The 23,428-nt window shown below is 33.8% G+C and overlaps 2 protein-coding genes across 2 annotated transcripts; one reads left to right on the forward strand and one right to left on the reverse strand.

Annotated features, from left to right (window-relative positions):
- Positions 1 to 7,129: 7,129 nt before the first annotated feature.
- On the forward strand, positions 7,130 to 9,085 carry LOC135143923 (uncharacterized). Its single transcript, XM_064075825.1, has 4 exons — positions 7,130 to 7,157; positions 8,199 to 8,272; positions 8,325 to 8,346; positions 8,562 to 9,085. Exons 1-4 carry the CDS (start codon positions 7,130 to 7,132, stop codon positions 9,083 to 9,085), a joined length of 648 nt encoding a protein of 215 aa, XP_063931895.1.
- A 4,792-nt stretch (positions 9,086 to 13,877) lies between these two features.
- On the reverse strand, positions 13,878 to 16,279 carry LOC135143924 (piggyBac transposable element-derived protein 4-like). Its single transcript, XM_064075826.1, has 3 exons — positions 14,975 to 16,279; positions 14,623 to 14,778; positions 13,878 to 13,889 (listed from the first exon to the last, which is right to left on the reverse strand). Exons 1-3 carry the CDS (start codon positions 16,277 to 16,279, stop codon positions 13,878 to 13,880), a joined length of 1,473 nt encoding a protein of 490 aa, XP_063931896.1.
- Between the last annotated feature and the right edge of the window lie 7,149 nt (positions 16,280 to 23,428).

The following is a 23,428-nucleotide window of genomic DNA, read 5'->3' on the forward strand; positions in this document are numbered from 1 at the left end:
AAATTAAAGGCAACACTTATTATTAGTATTACATTGGACCAACCCAGTTTGGTAGACACAAAATTTTTTAAAGTAAAAACTCGGTTGAAACATTAAGGTAGCACGCTTATTTACATCGACTATAACATTACAGACCTGCATTTGTTTTATGCGCTCACTAGGTTCCGCGAATGTGGAATAGACATGTTTATAATCAACCAATTGTGAATTCCACCGTCAAAAATTAAAATAAAACCCAATGTTTTATATAATAAGCGGGAGTCGAAGCAATAAAACCGATGGTCGTTTTGTTTACAGTTTCTCTGTTTGACTCCCACGTATGCTGTTACGCTTGTCATCTTAAATTAAGAATGTTTATACATAAACGATTTTCAGTTGCCTCTCATATTACTAGACAGCGGATTTCTGTCGGGCTACGTCACGATTATAGGTGGGGACGCGCTGGATCGCCGAGACTCAGTAGCGGGTGATAGATAATCACTGAATTTAATCGATACTAATTCCATAAATATAATTAACGATTTATTAATCAAACGGCTAAGTTAATGAGAACGGGAATTAACAGCAGAGTGCAACGAAACAGCGTTATTCTAATTTCAAATAAACGAAGTGCAGTCCGTAACCGCAATGAATTCGCATCCCGTACGAGCCGTACCGAGTTTGGCCTTGCCTAGCCCGACAGAAATCCGCTCTCTACATATTACACACCGGCGCCGTATACGTGAGTAAATTGTTTCGTTATTCTTAGTATTACACTACATCTATCCCAACTGATATGCGTGTCCTTGCAAAAATGTTGATATATAATAGGCATGCAGTCGTCAAATTTCCGACAGCGAGGGAAGTACTGTCTAAACTCTTTAGACCAATTTTTTTACAGCAGGATTACTGCAGTAACAGCACAGAGGTTTCTCGAGCGTTTCGCCCATTTTTATACACTTTACACATATAGTAGCAAAACCTTTGACTAAGACATGTCCTGCAAATTGGTTAGAATGAATATAACATGTAATGAATATTGGCATGACTGGCCATTTTACGGTTACTTTACGCAAGAATGGACAATATTACGGTTACTGTGTGCGAACATTGATTATAATATTGTTACTTTGAACGAGCATTCACTTAAAACAGTCTGTTTCATACCAAGGATCCTTAATAGTGACTATGTTAGTGTATACAGCGAGTTTGTGGACAGACCTGTTACAGGGGGAAGGGGGGGCCACCACTCGGTTGTGACGTAGAAAGTACCTCGCTAGGATTTTTGGGATCTTTGTGAACTTCCCTGACCGTGATTACGTCCTGGCTACAAACGTTTTGTAAACACAATACCAGTTTCAACAAAATCGCTCTTGGAAAAAGTAACTAGATTTAAAATTAACCGCGTAGGAGGGACTTTCTACGTCATCAAGATGTCTCTTCAGGGTCATGATATACCCTAACCTAATCACTATAAAGGGATCTTGATTTCATACTAAACTGTCAATTAAGGGAAAACTATGAGTTCGGTTTCTATACCGTAAAATTTTATTCTAAGATTTTGATTTATAACAGATTTGCCCTTTGGTTAAATTTTACAAATAAAATGGAATACAAATTTCAAACACATGTGACTTCGACACATTGTAGACTTGCAGCCTCTTTCGCTAACAGTGCTTGAATGTCTCTGATGTGAATCTAGAGTGAGTAACAAAAGCTGCCCACTCCACAAAGAAGGCAAATCTACCTTACAAAACTGTCATTCTTCATGGCGCTAAATTTAAATTGAACCGGGACACTACACATTTAAATTAGATGTAATTTTCATTCCCCCAGTTAGTAGATCATGTCTTAACAAAATGTTTCGTTAATCGGCGCTCTCGTAAAGTAACTGTTTAATGACGAACTGAAGGTTATAAATTAAAAGTTTGCTCTGAGGTATCGTCATAAAACTGTCAATGAGGATGATTACAAAAAGTTTCGTTAGCTTTTTACCATCTACATGATATACATTACACATATATACAATTTGACAACAATCGATCCAGTAGTTTCGGCGATTATCTGTCTAACAAAAATTGATACAGACGGTGGACAGATAGACAGACAGTTAGACGGACAGACAGACGGAAACGGGAAACCTATTTTTTCATACTCGTAAATATGAAAGTAGTCAGTCGCCCGATAGATTCGATTACAATACTTCCTCAGCTTACGCTCGGGTAATAGAAATATAGAGATAATAAAATACTGGTCACAGCCCAACACATTGAGAAAAAAATAAACGGCTACGTTTGGCATTGAACAGATAAGGGCAGGGCCGCGTGCTCGTCTGAAGCCCACTCAGCCACAAAACTTGATATTCACCTTTACTCTTACGAGATTACTACACTGTGAAATTTTTTTTGTAAAAATTTCTAGAACCTATTCTCCATTTTGTAAAACCCTTACGGGAAAAACTCAAAGCGGATTCGTACATCACAAGTATAGGAGTGAATATATTATTGTACAAAAATTAAATCATTTTGAAGTAGAATCTTTTGAGATAATGTCATCAAATTGTTGATAGGAATGATTAGCCAAATTTTGATTAGCGATTTAACGTCTACATGATCTTTCTAATATACATACAAAATTTTTCAACAATCTGTTCAGGATTTTCGGAAATTATTGATCAAATAAAAATGGGCACAGACAGACAGACAAATGAAAACGGGAGACCACTTTTTCATACTCTAGCGGTCATGAAAATTCGAGAAAACATGTAAGTTTAATTACTCATACAAAACTGAACTCACCCATAAGAAATACAACATTGCTCTTCCATTTTTATGGTTCCCAGTGCCCTCACGACAAGTCTCGGTCCTTCTTGATAGAAAAAAGCGTTAGGGTAACAAGAATGATTAAATACACTGAACAAAAAGTATAATCCGCGTGCGTACGTAATCATTTCGTATCCCTCCACTGTAGGCTCTAGTCGATTTATTACAACCTCATTAATATGAACAACTTGTATGATCAAGGGCAACAAACCCTTAAACATCTCCTCCATGCCCTCCAAATCATTAAACAAATCCGTGTGTTTTTTCAGTAGAACATAAATTATACTAGAAACCCATGCAATAGTAAAGTGCATCCTCAATAACAGCGAATTAGTGTAGGCCTCCATTTTTATCATTTCTTCAAGGTCATGTGATTTGTTCTGACGGAACTGGATTAATACTAATAAAGTTATTTTAAGGCCCAAGGCGAGGCCGTCTTTGATGGATTTTAGGCGATCAAGTACGTCAGACAGGCAACATTCATATTTGTGCGTTTTACTAGCTACAAATTTGCAATATGTGCTACAGTAGAGAGCTTTAGCACATGCGTCGCACGATATTAAGTTATAGCATACTTTTAAACATTCTGAGCAGTAAATGTAGTTGTCTTGTGTCAATACTGCAGTGTACGGTTTATCGACGAGTACTACTTCGCTGATTTCAATATCTCGTGTGGTCGTTACGTGTCTACCAAACTTGTTGTCAGTGTGGATTTTGAAGGAAGTATTATCACATGCAGTTGCCTGTTCATGATAGTTTGGGTATGCAAGTACTTGCGTTTTACGGTTGGAGTTTTGTTTTTTGATGACTTGTGAGCGTCGAAATGCCAGTTTGTGGGTAAATTCCTGCGAATAGTCGTTATAAAACGCTCTTTCAATGTCCTAGAATATTTGGATGAAGTGTGAAAACAGAACAATTACTAGGTACTCACAACTAAACTTTCTTGATACAAGCCAACTTTTGCCAATACTGCGGATCGACCAGAATAAGCTAAGGCTGTGATTCTTTTGCTTTTGGCCCAGGCCATGGCTGTGGTATAGCTCGCAAGCGCTTCTACATACCTATTCTGTTTGAAATGAACGTTGCCACATTTTCGTATTTCTGTCGAATTTGAATAGTTTTTGTTGCTCGTCAGCATTGTCTCTTCGTACATTTCCCACTGGATATTCTGGTTGAGCAATAAGTTTACCCTTTGGAGGTTACATGCACACTTTTCGAAACTATATTTTACTTGTTGGAAGATAGTTTCCATCTCATCCATTTTGGGGGTATTGATAAATTCAACTATGGTTAATTATGGTCGTTTTGATCATGTGATGGAAAATTTACATAAAAACCCGTTTTTTTTTATAAAGGTTTGAAATATTCCACAACTGTTGCTGTAAATTCTGATTATTTCCCAAAAGCAGGGTCGCCAACATTTGTCAACGTCAAACGTTAAAAAAAGGAGTAACAAAAAGGAAATTTTTGCGTGAAACCAGCATAAATGGGTAAAACCGAGTTAGATACGGTTACGCAACATTGAGCTGTAATAGTATAACTGGAGAGGGAGAGTGAATAGCAAAGTCCCTACTCCCTTTAAACATAAGACGAAATGGCAGCCATATATACTAATATATACTAATGCACATAATTAACATTTCATTGAAAGTTCAGCTTACTACTTGGTAAAAAAAATTGGTCTAAACAGTTTAGACAGTTCTTCCCTCGCTTTCAGAACCGAATCTTTATGTCTGTCATAGATTCTTCTCATTAGAGTTCTGTGATGGGATATTTCAATAAATTCGCTTTCACACTGAAAGTCACGGCTCGTTCGTAATTTGATCAATAATAATAACTTGACTGATTCATTAATTTTTTTGAGTCACCCTGTATAAGCAGACCTAAAATAAATTAATGCAATGATAAATTACAAGTATAGTCTGATCATCTTTTGCACATTTTCGAAAGAATTTATTCAGAAAAATTCTGAGATGACGTAACCAACTTTTTGGGGTTGATAAATAGATACATTTTGATTAAAAAGTTAAGATTCTTGCAATAATTTCAAAACGTCTGCAAGATTTCAAGTATTCAGTTTTGCAATTCTTGATTTAATCAATAAAATAAATTGACTCAGAGATAATGACCAGAGACATTTTCGTTAGCGTTTTACCATCAAGATGATATTCCTAATATAAGTACAAAATTTGACAACAATCGGTCTAGTACTTTCGGAGATTCTCTGTCTAATAAAACTCCGGGACGGCAGACAGACGGACTGACGGTAAGACGTACAGACAGACGGAAATGGGAGAGATATTTTTTCTAGGGGTCATGAAAGATACATAATTCGCATTATAAAATGTTTTTTTACTAACACAAAAATCACATTTTCAATGGTAATATTCTTATACCAAAAAATTGGTCTAAAGAATTTAGACAGTACTTCCCTCGCTGTCGGAAACTTGTCAACTGCATGCCTATTGTGTTTTTTTTACTTCCCATTTTTGCAAGGACACGTATATCAGTTGGGATAGATGTAGTGTAATTTACTCACGTATACGGCGTGTACTAGGAGAGGCAACTGAAAATCGTTTATGTATAAGCATTCTTAATTTAAGACGACAAGCGTAACTCTTGCTGAGACTGTATACGTGAGAGTCAAACAGAGAAACTGTAAACAAAACCGATAGTCGTCTAGAGATTTTTATTGTTTCGACTTCCGCTTATCATATAAGACATTGGGTTTTATTACTTCCCGAGCGTAAGCAAAGGAAGTATTGTAATCGATTCCGTCGGCCGACTCTCTACTTTTACGTTTTCTCGATCTTTCATGACCCCTAGAAGACGAGGAAATAGGTCTCCCATTTCCGTCTGTCTGTCCGTCTGTCCGTCCGTCTGTCCGTCTGTCTGCCGTCCCGGATTTTTATTAGACAGATAATCTCCGAAAGTACTGGACCGATTGTTGTGAAATTTTCTAGTTATATTAGGAATATCATGTATTTAGATGGTTAAACGCTAACCAAAATTTGTCTAATCATCCCCACCACTAATGTGATGACGTCACTTCAAAATTGTACATAGTAAATGGGTTTTAAATTGTACAAAATAATATAGTCCTAAACATGTAGTTTACGACTCCGAATTGAGTTTTTACCCGAAACGTCCAGATTTTTGGAAAAAAAATCAAAATTATAAAACAACATTATGCAATTTAATTTTGAATCTGCTAATCCGAATGTTTTGAAATGTTGCAGATGTTTTAAGGCTATAAAGAGCATCATAAATCTTTACTCAAAATATATTTGGTTATCCCCTCCAAAAACTTGATGACGTCAGCTCAAAAAGTTTGCCAAATAAATCCTATGTAACATGTACAAAATATGATGAGTCTGTGCTTGTGATATATCACTCCATTAATATTTTTTGGATTTGCATATACAGGGTGACTCAAAAAAATAATGAAATCTATTGCGAAAAAAAAACATAATAGACATGCAGTCGTCACGTTTCCTACAGCGAGGGAAGTACTGTCTAAACTCTTTAGACCAATTTTTTTCGCAGTGGATTTCAAAGAATTCGGTTTTGTATAAATAAAATAAATATAAATTTTCGCATTCATGAATTTTTTTGAGTCACCCTGTACATGCAAATCCAAACAATATGGGTGGAGTGATAGATCACAGTACAGACCCATCATATTTTGTACATTTTAGATATGATTTATTCGGCAAACTTTTTAGCTGACGTCATCAAGTTTTTGGAGGGGATAAGCAAATATATTTTGACTAAACATTTATTATGCTCTTTATAACCTTAAAACATCTGCAAGATTTCAGAGCATTCGGTTTCGTAGTTCCTGATTAACTCCATAAAATAAATTCACGCATTCATTAATTTTTTGGGTGACTCTGTATATGGAAATCGAATAAATTTGAATGGAATGATAAATCACAAGTACAGACTCATCATGTTTTTCACATTTTAGATAGGATTTATTCACCAAATTTTAGGGTGGCGTCATCAATTTTTTTAGGGGGGGATGAGCAAATAAATTTTGATAAAAAATTTACGATGCTTATGATAACTTTAAAATATCTCCAAGATTTCACAGCATTCGGTTCTGTAATTCCTGATTAATTCAATAAAATAAATTGACGTTTTCATTAATTTTTTTGAGTCACCCTGTATATGCAAATCCAAAAAATATGATTGGAATGATAAATCACAAGTACAGACTCATCATATTTTGTACATTTTAGATAGTATTTATTCAGTAAAATTTTGGAGTGACGTCATCATTTTTTAGGGGGGAAGAGCAAATACATTTTGATAAAAAATTTACCATGTGGTACCGCTTTTACGACCAACCAGGTAATCGCCCGCTAACCTACCCCTTCCTTCGGGCATTGATTAAATACATATAGATAGACCCATGCTATTGTTTGGAGCGAACAGGCCAACGGCCCGCGAACAAGAGATGGCGCACCAACAGTCGGCCGTCAAACGCCGGCGAAAAGCTTGGACACCAATCGCGCGCGTAGATAACCCAAATCGCAGCAACAATACATTTAATAAAGCTACCACTCCACAGAGGGCGACGAAAACAATGTGTAAAAATCTCTAGTAAGCATTTATATAATTTGCAACGTTGCCAGATGAGCCTAGCACAACTTTGCCGTTATTTCTAGTCGATTAGATTTTATTTCGTTTGAAAGTTTCTGGTGAATAAATGGAATTATTAAAATGAATAAACAATACAAACAAATTATTACTTGTTATTTTAAATACTTGTTAGTGTTGATGAAAACATAAATGGTAATTAAAGTTATTCTAAATACGGTCCGGTCCGGTAGCTCAAATTTTACAGTACGAGTGATATGTTTCAGGACGAGTAGGTAGCCGAGTCTTTAATTTCGAAACGAGTACTGCGAAAAGAGTTACCGGACGTATGTTGTTATGTATTTTATTTCATACTGTCAACATACTTTTTTATTCGATAAAATTATTATTATTTTGAGAAAAAATCCAAATCGAGTCACTTTTTCTGACATCGTTAGCAACCGCTCTTTGGTAAATGTTTTAATTTGTTTATTCGTGCAAATCAGCATCATATGTTTAAACACATAGTACTTATAACACTTTACAGGACTTATTGTTTTGTATAATCCGACTCGATGGACGAATGTTTTGTGCAATCCGTCTCGAAGGACCAATGTTTGTGCAACTCGGCTCGTCCTACCAGTATTTTTTGTAATCTGGTTGATACGACAATGTGATACCGAATTGTACTTTGATATTGCTCCAAGGACCTTTGTTTTCTTGCGTGCGAGATAATAGACAGCGTTCGGTTTCGATGTTTAATACAGGACGGTTACAGAAGTACTAAATTTACATTTGTATTTACAATAACAGGTAAAGCAAAAGAGACCCAAAAGGGTCAGTGGCCGCTTCCGGAAATGGAAGACTTGTCCTTTTTGGCCATGGAGGTATAGTCGTCCAGATCGTACTTCGTTTTTATGACTGCACCCTATTGTGTAGGAGTTAAATCCCTTCACAATGGGTCCGTGCCGCAAGTGATCCAGTGCTCATAAACCATCAACAGACCAACTGTCTACACTACACAGGGCCGTACTTTCCCCCAGCATGTTGTTAAAATATGTACCTTATCTTACTATTATTACTTATGGAATTGTTCAGCTGACTATCATTGTGATATGGATGCGACGTTGTACGAATCTTGAGTTAGACAACAATTAATTCCCAATCTTCCTGCAGGAACGGTGATAGTTATGGACAATGCCAGCTATCATTCAAAACTATTAAACAAAATACCAACAACGTCCACAAAAAAAGATGATATTATACATTTTATGAGGCACAATGACATAGACATCCCGGCAGGTAAAGCAACAAAAAAAGATCTTTTAAATTGTATAAAACAACTGAATATGCCAAAACAATATCGAATCGATCAAATAGCCAAAGAACATGGACACATTGTGTTGAGACTTCCGCCGCATTACTGTGTTATGAATCCCATTGAATTAATATGGAGTAGTCTGAAAAGATCAATTCGACGAAATAACACAACCCCTAATTTAAGCGCTCAAGTGGTGGATCTGATTAGACAAGAGGTTAATAACATAACAATAGATTTGTGGAAAAATTGTGTAAAGCATGTAATAGACATTGAAAACAGCTATGTTTCACCTAATTTTCAAGAGTTTGTTGTCCATTTAGAGGACGAAGACAATGACGACGATTTAGTAGACTATTTTTTTGATAGTGATAACGACTGATTTGCAACTACATTTTTTGTTATAAAATAACACTATATGTGGATCTGAAAATAGTATGTAAATTATTTATTTACTTATTAATATTGTTAATTTGTTCTCTTTTGTTTAAAATATTTTGTTTATATTATATGAAAAACTGAATAAATATATTTATTTCACCATTACGCTGATTTTTGTCCACATCCCACACTTCTGTGAATGAAAGCGGATCCGGTCCTGCATAGGTAGCTCTCGAAAACCTTTAAGACGATTTATGAGACGGCTGTTCACACTTTCAATAGACCACCAAATGCTTGCGGTAATTGTTATTGCAGTGCCATAAAAACGGAGTACGACCTGGACGACTTTAGAAGAGTGTCTCTTCTACCTCCGTGTTTTTGGCTCAATTTTATCGGACTTGTCCGTTTTTTTGATTTTACCGGAATAGTTCGATCCAGTAAAACGTCAAACTTGACATAGTATGAAGTAAAATAAATAAATTTTATGATGTAAATACAATTAAGTGTATCGATAATTCGCTACTGAAAATTTATTGAAATATAATTTGTGTTAAAAAAAGATTTTTGTGGTTTTATGGTTTATTAAATGTAATTAAAATAAATAATATCAAGAACTTGTATTATATATCAAAAACATTCATTGTAAATAAGAAAATTATGTAAATAAACCATAAAACCATACAAAATTTTCCTGCGACCTCTATTCAAAATCCCAGTTTACCAATAGGAATTAAGGCACAAAGATGTTTCACTGAATTTATTACCGATTTTTCAAGAAAAGTATGCTTATAAGCCTATAAGCGTCTAATGGGTTAAAACAACAAATAATAATCACAATTTATTTGTTTTATGTGTTCATTACAATAATCTCATTTATTTACCAGAAACTTCTAAATGAAATAATATCTGGTTGACGAGAAATATCCGCAAATTTGTGTTAGGCTCATCTGGCAACGTTTTCGGTAGGTAGGTATCAATGGAATAATGCGATTAGGTATACTGACCGTTTTAAGGAGTGCTCGTCCAATAGTGCGTAAACTAAAAGATTTGGTAATTTTCTTGGAAGAGTTTGTTTCTTCATGAAAATTTATGGTTTTTAATTCTTCGGCCGCTTGAAAGTCTCGCCATGTGAAAATAGATTATTTGATAACCTGTTTCGTAATAATTGTAAATACGAACAAAAGCATATTTGCATATTCTAAACAACTGGCCATATCGATTCCAAACTTGTACAGATATGTTTTTTATTGTTTCTGTTTTCAATGAAATAAATTTTATTTGCAAAATACCTAATGTCTAACGACATATCACGCATACATACTACCCCATTTACTATATTTTCAATCTGTGCATTTTTCGCTTCATTCGTAGGAGCCAAGTAAGAAGTATCAGTGAGACCGGCGGACTTTCAATGGCTCGTAAATGAAAAGATTTAGTAAAGTTTCCTAGAACAGTCTGTCTCTTCATAAAAAAATTTAGACATTTTTACTATGAAATATAGGTACAATACGGTATATTCCACTGTTTGTTTTCTTTGAGATACGACTAGTTCTTGTGCCGAAGTGAAACACCAAAAAGTCTAAAGTCCGGAAATCAGAGTGAATTTTAAAACACATAAAACGACTTCTTTATTTATTTAAATATTGTCCTGTAACGTCCTGTGACGTGGAATGGAGTTTCTTAATGTACAAAAATATGTTAGATAATAACCGAAAAATTTTCTTGATTAAAACTAAAGGAAACACAATTATTACTTGGAATAAAAATAAAGAATATCAAGAACTTGTGGTATGTATTAAAAATATTTAATTTCAAATAAGTAAATTATGTCAATAAACCATAAAACCACAAAAATATTTTTTTAACACAAATTATATTTCAATAAATTTTCAGTAGCGAATTATCGATATACTTAATTGTATTTACATCATAATAGTTATTTATTATACAAGCGGTTAAAGTGAATGTTTAATGAGCGGCCAGTTTAAGGCGAGAGCGCCGTATGCCGCGAGCGCCTTAAGACCACGAATTACACATTCATTTTAACCGCGAGTGTAATTTTTATTCAATTTTGACAACCCCAAGTCCCAAATTGTGAAAAAATTGGTGATTCAAAGTTCACATTCGAGAAAAGTCAGAATTGACAGCGACCAAATAAAAGTTTTATATGCGTAGAATTTAGGTTACAATATCAGGTGTGTGTGTGTAGTATGTGACTCTGGCGACGGTGTTTGTTTATTTTAAACAAACTAAAATTATCGAAAAATTGCAAAATCATGCAAGATTCCAACGGCAAAACTAAACTTGCTACCAAAAAAGAGCAAATCAGAAAGTGTATCAAAAGTTCCTTAGATGGAAAGAGCAGCAAGGCATTAGAGAAATTACAGAAATGGTAACCATGGTTTTAAAACAGTAAAATAAAAATTTTATTTCGCTAGCGGTTTAAAAATTTTATGGTGCTACCGGATAAACCAAAGCTTTAGTGGCCTACTGACGGCAAAATAAACGTTTGTTTACATGTCAAAATTGAATAAAATTTATTTATTTTACTTTATACTATGTCAAGTTTGACGTTTTACTGGATCGAACGATTCCGGTAAAATCAAAAAAACGGACAAGTCCCATAAAATTGAGCCAAAAAGGACAAGTGTTCCATTTCCGGAAGCGGCCACTGACCCTTTTGGGTCTCTTTTGCTTTACCTGTTATTGTAAATACAAATGTAAATTTAGTATTTCTGTAACCGTCCTGTATTAAACATCGAAACCAAACGCTGTCTATTATCTCGCACGCAAGAAAACAAAGGTCCTTGGAGCAATATCAAAGTACAATTCGGTATCACATTGTCGTATCAACCAGATTACAAAAAATACTGGTAGGACGAGCCGAGTTGCACAAACATTGGTCCTTCGAGACGGATTGCACAAAACATTCGTCCATCGAGTCGGATTATACAAAACAATAAGTCCTGTAAAGTGTTATAAGTACTATGTGTTTAAACATATGATGCTGATTTGCACGAATAAACAAATTAAAACATTTACCAAAGAGCGGTTGCTAACGATGTCAGAAAAAGTGACTCGATTTGGATTTTTTCTCAAAATAATAATAATATTATCGAATAAAAAAGTATGTTGACAGTATGAAATAAAATACATAACAACATACGTCCGGTAACTCTTTTCGCAGTACTCGTTTCGAAATTAAAGACTCGGCTACCTACTCGTCCTGAAGCATATCACTCGTACTGTAAAATTTGAGCTACCGGACCGGACCGTATTTAGAATAACTTTAATTACCATTTATGTTTTCATCAACACTAACAAGTATTTAAAATAACAAGTAATAATTTGTTTGTATTGTTTATTCATTATAATAATTCCATTTATTCACCAGAAACTTTTAAACGAAATAAAATCTAATCGAATAGAAATAACGGCAAAGTTGTGCTAGGCTCATCTGGCAACGTTGCAAATTATATAAATGCTTACTATGAGATTTTTACACATTGTTTTCGTCGCCCTCTGTCGAGTGGTAGCTTTATTAAATGTATTGTTGCTGTGATTTGGGTTATCTACGCGCGCGATTGGTGTCCAAGCTTTTCGCCGGCGTTTGACGGCTGACTGTTGGTGCGCCATCTCTTGTTCGCCGGCCGTTGGCCTGTTCGCTCCAAATAATAGCATGGGTCTATCTATATGTATTTAATCAATGCTTCGGGGAAGTGACCAGGGTGTGACCAGAGTCGTCTCCGAACAACCGACGAGAACAGTACGACGAGTGCACTTGTATATAGCAAATAGTTGTTGATGTTGTAAATAAACATATAAAAGCACATTCCATCGTTTTCGTGATTATTGCGCTAACATCATTTTGGTCCTTCGAGCCGGATATGCAAGCCGAACGTGCAAGTTTCACGTGTTAGTGTAATTAATCAATTCTGCAAAATTCAAGTGCGCGTAACCACGACATCAGCAACAGCAAGTTCGCGTTACCGCAACATCAGCAACAGCAAGTTCGCGTTACCCCAACATCTGCAAAAGCAAGTTCGCGTTACCGCAATATCAACAACAGTTCCACGAGGCCAGCATCAGGTCAACAGAAACAACACAGGTCAGATCCTTTTTTCATCATCCTTATTTTACACGGTGTACCTTTCTTTTGGTGTCAACAAACGCATTCATAATCTCTTCAAATCGTAATCATGTCAGAATCATATATAAACAAACGGGCACAAATTATCAATCGTCTCGAGCGAATCGCTTCATTTGTTTCTACAAGTAATGACATTAGTTTAATTAAGGCTAGGTATCAAATACCTCTAGATACATTCAAAGAATTTAATGTTCTTCAGGACAACATTGAAGAACTAGTACCATTGGACAGTTTTGCTGCACAGAATTTGGAAAGAGTTAAATTTGAAGATACTTACTTTTCAACTATCGCCAAAATGGAATTATTAATTGAACAACTTAATGAGGCCAAAAATGCAAGGGTCAGTTCTGGAAGCAAATCGGAACGACAAACGAATCCAAAATTAAAAATCAACCTACCCACAATTGAATTACCTGAGTTCAACGGTAATTACGCAGACTGGTTGTCCTTCCGAGATGTTTTCGAATCTCTCGTTCATAATAATGAAAATCTCAGCAATCTTGAAAAAATGCACTATTTACGCTCAACATTAAAAGGCGAAGCGCTCCGTGCTATCGAGGCGCTTCCCAGTAAACCAGTTGTGATGTTGACGTGACAGGTACGTACTCACAAAAGAACAATAAGTACATCGCATGATTATGTCTTAACGATATACCTGGAACGTAAGCTATATAACATCACAATGGAGTACTCATGCTATGTAACAAACACGTAATGTTGACTACATTTACTACATATCTCATTATTATGTCGCAGCGATATAGCTTGCATATAAGCATTTAAACATCACACTGTGGTACCCCTGTTATGTAACTAACACATAATGTTAACTGCATTTACTAGATATCTCATTATTGTGTCGCAGCGATATAGTTGGTAGGTAAGCCTTGTAACATCACAATGGAGTACTACGGTTATGTAACCAATAAGTAATGTTAACTGTAGTTACCAGATATCTGATTAATATATATACATGCTTCGGAATATTTTATTTTTATTAGTTAACCCTCCAGTGGTGACGTGCTATTTCATGACACCAGTGGTGACGTCGGTCTCACAGACATTTCAACTTTTTCGTGTTTTTTTTTTTAATATTTATTAACTATACTATCTTTACAGCTTATTAATTGTAAACAGAACTGTCAGATTTAGTTTTTTATTTAAGAAAAAAATTAAATTCAATTTTTTTTTGCAAATTCAAATTTTAGAAGACATAACAAAGTACAATTTTCATATTTTTGTGAAATAAAATTAAACAGTTTTACAAGAAAAATAACTATTTATCAATTCTAAACAAGATTAGTTATCGCAAACCAAATTTTTACCGAAACAATCTTCACAGATCATTATACAATGTTCTAGGCACATAAACGTCTTGCAGCTCTTACAGAAGAATCGAGTTTTTCTGTTTTTCTTGGAAGAGCACAATTCACAGCGTCCTGGTTCTGTTGGTTCTTGTGATGTGGAAGCTTCAGGATCAAGATGGCAAAGTTCCCGAATTCTGGTGCGCATTGTTCTTGGTAAATTTTCGGAATAAGCTCGTGCTTTCAAATGGTTATTTATCAGCGCAAAAGATAAGTCTTCTAAAAAGTGTCGACGAAGAGTTCTATCTTCGGGGTTATTTGCGTGAAAAATTACCTCTGAATTTATTGCAGAAATATTTACAAGACTGTAAAAAACCACCATTTGCCACCTCCGGGTATTACGGGCACAATTATAGTTAGCGCACAATTGGTCTACAGTATCCACTCCTCCTTTGGTGGCGTTATAATCAAGAATTATCTGTGGTTTTCCTGTAGCCTCATTGACTAAATCGTCGTCATGCATAGTAGAAATCAGAAGAACGTTTTTATTTTTTTTGGGAATATAAGATACTAGAGTACAATCATCCCTAAAACCAAACATACTAGAACCAATCGGCCGATTTTTTCCTTCAACAAATTCTCGTGGCAACGCACGCTTATTTTTTCTAATTGTTCCTACAGTTGTAATTTTATGGCGCAGCAATAGCTCAGCCAATTCAGTGCTTGTAAAAAAATTATCAGTAGTAAGGTTTCTACCTTTTCCTTTCATTGGTTCACACAGTCTATCGACAACTGCAAGTGCACTGTTATTTTGTGAAAATGGCCCTTCAGGTTGGGCTCCAACGTAGACTTCTAGATTAGCCGTATAAAAAATTTTTGCATCGCAAAGAGCATAAATTTTAATGCCATATTTATTGGGCTTGCTAGGAATATATTGGCGAAAGGAACAACGGCCCCGAAAGCCTTCTAGTTTCTCATCGATTGTTGTGCTATGAGAGAGGCTGTAATTTTTCTTACAGTTGTCTACCACAGCCGTGAACAATTCTCTGATAGGAGCCAGCTTATCCAAAGATTTTCGCTCAGCGCGAGTGCCTATATCATCAAATCTCAGGTATCTCAAAAGAATTCGAAATCTTTGGCACGACATTGTAAGTCTGAATATTTCGGGGCAAGTACCATTCGATTTAAATAAATCTTCAGCGTTCAAGTGATTTGATTTTTTGACACCACTAAGTAACAGAATGCCCAGTAATGCTTGAATTTCTATAAAATTTGTGGGACGAGTATAAGTCGCTCGAGAATAGTTAGCTTCTGCAGTCGCTAAATATTTGTTTGTATTTTCAACTATTATATCTAATACATTCTGATCAAAAAAGTGATGAAAAATTTCAAGTGGTGTTTTGACTAACCGTACAGGACCAATGGGTCCTGGTAATTGAGTAACAAGATTTTTTATTGTTCGTCTAACCTTCCTTTGCTTACAATGTTTTCTCCAAATAGTTCCATCCTTGCCAATAAAAACCAACCTCGTATTTACCTTTCGTTCTTCACTCGATTCTTGATCAGATTCAACGTCGTCAAATTCCAATTCCTGCTCTGTATCTGTATTTTCTTCTCGTTCTTCAAAACGACCGTCTTCAACTTCATCATCTACCGCGTCGTCAGCTTCGCAATCATTTTCATCAGAAAAACACTCTTCCATCAGACGTTGAAGTCTCTGCTGGTCCGCTTCATAACTCATTATTGTTTGCAAATATCTTCTAGAATTGTTTACACTTAAGACAACAGTTTTGTTGCATCTTAAAACTTACCTTTAGCAATAAATTCACTTCACAACACAAAACAAGTAAAAACTTTTTCAATATTACAATTTAACAAAGTGTAGCATAAGTGGTGACGTAGGTCTGAGAGTCCGAAATTGGCAGTTACTTGACAGCTATTAACGCCTGCACGCTATGATGCACACTGCAGGTTCGGAGAACTAAAAAAATAAGCTAAACTGACGCAGAATGACGTATGACGTGCGTAGGCGCTAAAATTCAAAATTTAAATTTTAGTCGGTCTGAGAGACCGTACGTCACCACTGCAGGGTTAATTATGCAAAGTGTTTTTCAGTTGATTTTACAAAATGGCATGTTAAATCGAAAATTAACGTTTGTGACAGGGCAACAGCAAAAAACATTTAAAAACATACATATCGAGTATTATATAGCTCTATTTTATATTTATTATTTATGTTTGTGTTGCAAGTAAATAGTATATTCATAAACAAAAGATGCTGAGTCTTAAAAAAAGAAATTTCTTCCCTGTCTTAAATCTTGCACAACCGAGATGACGCCAATAGTGAGTTGCTCTTAATTTTTTTTTTTCATATTATATTTCCTGTAATTATATTTATTTATAATTTTATTTTTATATGTCCATAACGACCTGCGCTTTATAAAACAGAACAAAAGACTTAATGCACATAGTTTATGATCAGAATTAAAAAATGTTCGATCTAACAGGTAATACGAATTAAGACTAGTAATGAGACATTATTTTTTAACCTCTGCCTATGCGTCACTGCCAAAAAGGAACAATTATACATATACAGAATTTTGAAATGAGCTCGAAAAAAAAATGATATATTTCATTATTTTATTAATTCTAATGCAAAATATGTTGATCGGCAACAAAAGCAACAAAAAGAAAAAAATCGAAATTAAAAAACTAATCTATTTCAAGGTCAGCGATATCGTTCTTAAATAAAAATGAATTAAATAATTTCTTCACTTTCATCGTAAGGAAAATAAATAATACTTTGAATACGAAACAATAATTGATCATCGAGTTTTGTGTATTGACTTTCGCACTCAGTTTAGATTTTTCCAATGTAATCTTGGGCTCTAAAATAAACTGGTAATGTATAATGTATAATTATACTTGAGTATTTTCGTGGTTGATCTTTAAATTATTATTTATTCAAAAAATTCACTTAATTTCATATCCAATATGTAGCTAACTGAAAACTGATAATAAAGCAGCAGATATGACGAAATAGTGTAGACTTTTTTTAATGTCGGTAATAGAGTGTATGTATAATAACTAGAGAGCGGAAAATATGCAGCAAAATTTTGGGAAATATGATCATATGACATGCACCAAATTTATGCAAATATGCAATAACTTTCTTAATATATGCAGAGATATGCAATTGCATATGCTCCAAAAATAAAAAAAAACGTAATAAGCGAACTAAATTTATTTACAAATTGCAAAAACACCTCACCTTTTATTACAAAAAATACATAAATCACATTGCAAAGTGTTTAATTAGATCTCACTGACAAATAAATGACATTTTTTAAGATAATATTCTTATACTCAAAAATAAATATTTGTAAACAGAACGAATTAAAAAATAGTAGTAATCGACTATTTAATTACTATTTTGGTAACAATTTATTTTTAAATATTTTTCGAAATATTCTAACAAAAATTTTTCCGGTGATTCTAAAGTATGTATTTGTAAATAGAAAAACTGCGTACTGCGTCCACAGATGTAAAAATACTTATCGGATTAGAGCAGTCACAACAAAACACAGTTCCTTCTTGAAGAATAAGTTCAGGAAAAGGTTTAATTCATAAATTAATTTGAGTTATCTACACATTGACACACATCTCTATCGCTTTAAATACTTAAATGCAAACTCACGATGAAAAATAATAGGATAACGTCCCTTCGACCATCATAAAACACCATTAATACAACGAACAAAAATATTGAAATGAACGGTATTTCCAAAAGTAATTAGGACCCGAATTTACCTGGAAGGATGGCTTAACACCCGATGGTTCCTCGAAACTACTATAAAACCCAAACCTTTCCCAGTTATTTGAAGCTCAGGACAATATTTGCAATATTATTAATGAAATTTCGTTTTTATAGAAAAATGCCGATCGAATGGCATTTTTTTTTCAAAGTAGCACAAAAATTGATAAAAATGCAAAATATGGACCCGTTACGTGAAATATGCAGCAGAAGGTAAATATATGCAAATATGCAATTTTTTTATAGCTGTTACTTAGTTTATATCGTGGATTTCAAGCCGATTGACTCAGTCCGATCCGATTGAAACTAATGGTATAAACGCTGCAGATCGAATGTTGAAGCGGATTGACTATCAAAATTCGATCCGACAAACTAGTCGGATCGAATCGAACCGATCGGATCTAAGACGGATTCAAATGCTTGAAGATGCGATGTAAACGGGCTTGAACTTTTATAGGTTTATTATTTATGTTGACCACTTCACAGATAAAAAAAAAATAATGTTACACTATTATCTTTCTCCAAACGTCAAACTCAAACCAATTTCAAACTACAAATCAGTAGATCGAACGGACTGTTTTCCGTAATATAAACGCCCGTAGATTAAAGTGAGTTTGACAATTTCGATCGTCTCGAAATTCGATCGGATCGAAATCTACGATATAAACAAACTATGTATTCATTTTTAATTAGCATGATTCGTTCACATATTAAATATCAAGACTTATATGCACAAAATAACGGATATGCAAATTTCATAAAATCCGCTCTCTAATAATAATCAATACATCGGGTATGTTTCTGTTGTTGTCTTCGTTGGACACCACTGTATTTACAGTATCTAAGCAGGTATACGTTTCCGCCCCTAAAATCCCACGTGCGGCATCCTTTGCCCACGTAAATACAGTACCTGGAATGAAAACAGAAACAGAAATAGTTTTACAACACCTTATCAAAATTTAAAAAAACCACTATGGTATTATTTGAAATTTATTGTTAAAGATTATATGGTCAATTAGATGTGGGTCGTCGTATTCTTTAAAAAGTGACCTTCGTCAGTGAGTTCGTAATGCTTAATTAATAATTATATTCAAAGCGAAAAATACAACGGCTTTATTAAAAATATACCAGAGACAAGTTTTTTTCATTGTAATAATTTCTAAGAATTATTTCTGTAAACTTGTTCACTTGAAATGTTATTTTGTAAGTACCTGCTTGGCAAATTATAAATAGAACATCTGTAAGGTGACCAGATTTCAAAAGTCCGAAATCGGAACATTAGTTTCCATTTCCATCGTAATTTGATATATAACTGCTTTGAAAATTTTTAGTTGTAATATACTAACAGTACTGACATATGCTGACATTTAAAACAGTGCTGACAACCATATCGATACAAGTTTTGTTCCCAATTTTTCACAAAATAAAATTACTATTCATGAAAATTAGTGATTTATCCGAGGATTTATTTTTATTCTTATCAGATTTATATAGAAATCGGAACATTCACGGAACGAATGTTTTAATCGGAACATTTATTAGACGAAATTTGAAATAGGAATTATTAGAGTATTGAAATCGATACAGTTCCCATCACATCGGCAAGTCTGGTCACCTTAAACATCTGGGGTAATATAGGGAAGACCCAACGACACAAACAAAGCCATAAAAATTCTTTGCCCATTGTCCCTGAAACGAGACAAGGTTTTGAAGAGTTCATTCGTCGAATTTTGATTTTATAAAGACGTTTATAAAGCGATGATAGGTAGCAAAAAAACTAGAGAGTGGTTAATTTTGATTTTATTAAATTTATTTTATCTAATGAAAAAATAACGCTCAACTTCTGCATTTACTATCCACCAGATGTTTGGGGGGTGCAGTCGGACCTTTGTTGGTTTGGTTTGTCTATGAGTCGGACGATCTCTTTTTTCCGCATTTATGGTTATTGCACTTCACACTCACAGTGAAGCTGTCGAATTCCATTTAGCCATTTCGTTTACAACCACCGAACCTTTCTCGTGAATCCGTAACTCACTTAATTTTTAATGCAGTTTTGTGAAATTGTGCCATTCAGCGTGGGTTGAATTTACACTAGGTAAGTTAATATAATTCTAATGAAGTAATCATTTTAATTTTTACATGCTTCTGTTGTTTTTGATAACTGTACGTAAATAACAACAACAGTTTTTTCAGACAAACTGGAAATACCACCATTAATCACTGAAGATACTCCCGCTGATTTTGAAGAACTTACGGTGATTGTTTTTGAGAGTGAGGCGCTTTGCCATAACATGTTGCAAAGGTATGTTACTGCAATTTTTTATGAACTAGGTGCTAATGAACATAATTTTACTCTAGACTTGAAACAAATACAAAAAATATGTGCGAAATAAAAGAAATTCTAAAGGAAACGAGTGAACAAATCTCCAATATGAAAACGTCATCAAATGTGACAAATCAAAGTAATAGAAGATATGCCGCCAAGACCACAAGTAACCAAATTTTGAGGAATTAGAAGATTATCTCTGCCTACTACAACAAGCAGGTTTCTTTGTAAGTTAAAAAAATACAATTAGTCCAGTCAAATTAGCGATCAACCTCGGAATGAGAGATAATAAGCTGAATTTTCGTATATACCTTCATTTTAGCGTTCTAAAAGTTGTCTCAAAAGTCTCATAAAATCTCGTGTCTGCGTCGTAAATTATTCAAGGTCAAAGGTCAAGAAAAACATTATTTTGCGATTATCTCGGTTTCTATTGCTCTAATGATGTTAACACCTATTATCATAATTGTAGAGCACAAAATTTGGGACAAATTTTATTTGAAACATTTTTTGATACACTTAATTGTTTTTGAGATAGAGGGCAGTGGGCGCGCAGCGTTCATCAATACATACTGTAATGCAATCAACCGTGAATATCTGTGAATACTACCTTGAATTTTGAAAAATTTGTATTATTTATCAGTTAATACATTGCATTTAATAACATTTTGCATATTTTCAATACATTTATTTAATGATACTTACCTACTTTGTGTAATTAAAAACTCTTTAAATGACATTTATTGTAGGTATATCTTAGGTTAGATTATTGTATATCTTAAAGTTATATTAATTTTTTCAAAGTAAATTTTAAGGAAGTAAAACGAGTTAATATATTTTAATTTTATCTTTATTCAGCAGCTGTACATTTCTTACGATTGAAATTGAATTGCAGTGAAAATCTATAAATTTTTAATAATTTAAAGAACAAAAGTATCAATTTTCTTCTTCTTTACCGTCATCTTCTGGACGTTCGGGAATTTCTGTTTCATCTTCGTCATCTTCGGTGCCCTGAATTGTTGTTTCCAGACCTTCCAGTTATAATCATGATAGAAAAATAAGTATTTAAAAACTTACACATTTTAAAGATATAAATAAATTGAGATATACAATAAATATTTCATTAAATGAGTTTTTAATTACACAAAGTAGGTAAGTATTAGTCTATGAATATATTGAAAATATGTAAAATGTTATTAAATACAATGTATTAATTGATTAATAATACAAATTATTCAAAATTCAAGGTAGTATTCACAGATATTCACGGTTGATTGCATTACAGTACGTATGGACGAGCGCTGCGCGCTCACTGTCCTCTATCTCAAAAACGATTGAGCGCATGAAAAAATATTTCAAATCAAATTTGTTCCAAATTTTGTGCTCTACAATTATGATAATAATTGTTAACATCATTGGAGCAATAGAAACTGAGATAATTGCAAAAAACTGTTTATCTTGACCTTTGACCTTGAATAACTTACGACGCAGACACGAGATTTTATGAGACTTTTGAGACAACTTTTAGAACGCCAAAATTAAGGCGTATACAAAAATTCAGCTTATTGTCTCTCATTCCGAGGTTGATCCCTTTTTTATGCTAAAATGACTGGACTAAATATATTTATATGTACTTACATATAACATAATTTTCGATATTATATACAGGTAGATGCCTGTAATACTATAACACTTTTTAGTCACCTACTAAACATGACACATTTCGCTTAACACGTTACATACATAGTGGGTTGCAGAAAAGTCTTATAGTGAAGCACCCTGTATGTTATACATACGCGGTGACTTCCAAATAGATTCGGAAAAAAAAACCTTTAATTGTCACACGGATTCAAAGTAATTAAATTGCTGCTCCAGTTTCGAGAAACAAATACGGAACATCTTGTTAAATGTAAATCATGCGGCAATGATTTATTCAGTTTCCATTGTGACTAAATTTTTTCTTTATTTTTGCTGTGTGTTGCTTAGATGAAAACAAATGGCACTGAATGATATTTTTTCCCCTGAATTAGGACTAGATAAAAGAAATTACTTAAAATTTTCTCTACTTCGTGATGTTGTGGTTTTATTTTCCGAACTTATTTCAGAGTCACTCGATATATACACATAAAAATATTTTCTTCTTTTCTTATTTCAGGAACTGCTATCGTCCCAGACAGGTGGTAATGGGAAAAAGAACAATGTGGGGGGTATATTAAAAAAAAAAAAAATTCAGTGAATTTGCTGTAGCTTGTTGTTTGTTCGGTAGGAAAATTCCAAAGTGGCTGGGACAAAAACAATGAATATTATGAAAGGTATTTTTTTTTTGCAATAAATATAATTATTACAATTTTTATTTTTGAAGAAATTACAATGAAGACCCATTCCGCAATAGAAAAAGAAGTAGAACAACGCTGCTCAGAGTGGCTACGGCATTCTAGTCAACGCCTGAAGAAAGAAAAAACAACGACAGTTTATAGTTTCTGTGTCTTTTTTTAAGTGTAAATTATATTGTATTATTTTCGAATTAGGAAATCATATATATATTTATTTATTTATATTATGAATTTATATTAATTTTTATATTTTATTACTTATTACATATTATATTTTTTCAAACATTGAATAAAATAATAATTTACTGTAAGCTCTAAATTTTACTCTCCATATCCATATCCCTAAATGGTAACTAGATTTTCTGAAATGCCTATTCATATCGCATAGATCATGTTAATAAAATATACTGAGAGTCATAT

Source organism: Zophobas morio, unplaced genomic scaffold, assembly GCF_036711695.1.
Source record: "Zophobas morio isolate AGI-343-1 ecotype UQ-CSIRO unplaced genomic scaffold, CSIRO_AGI_Zmor_V1 ptg000078l, whole genome shotgun sequence".
NCBI lineage: Eukaryota > Metazoa > Arthropoda > Insecta > Coleoptera > Tenebrionidae > Zophobas > Zophobas morio.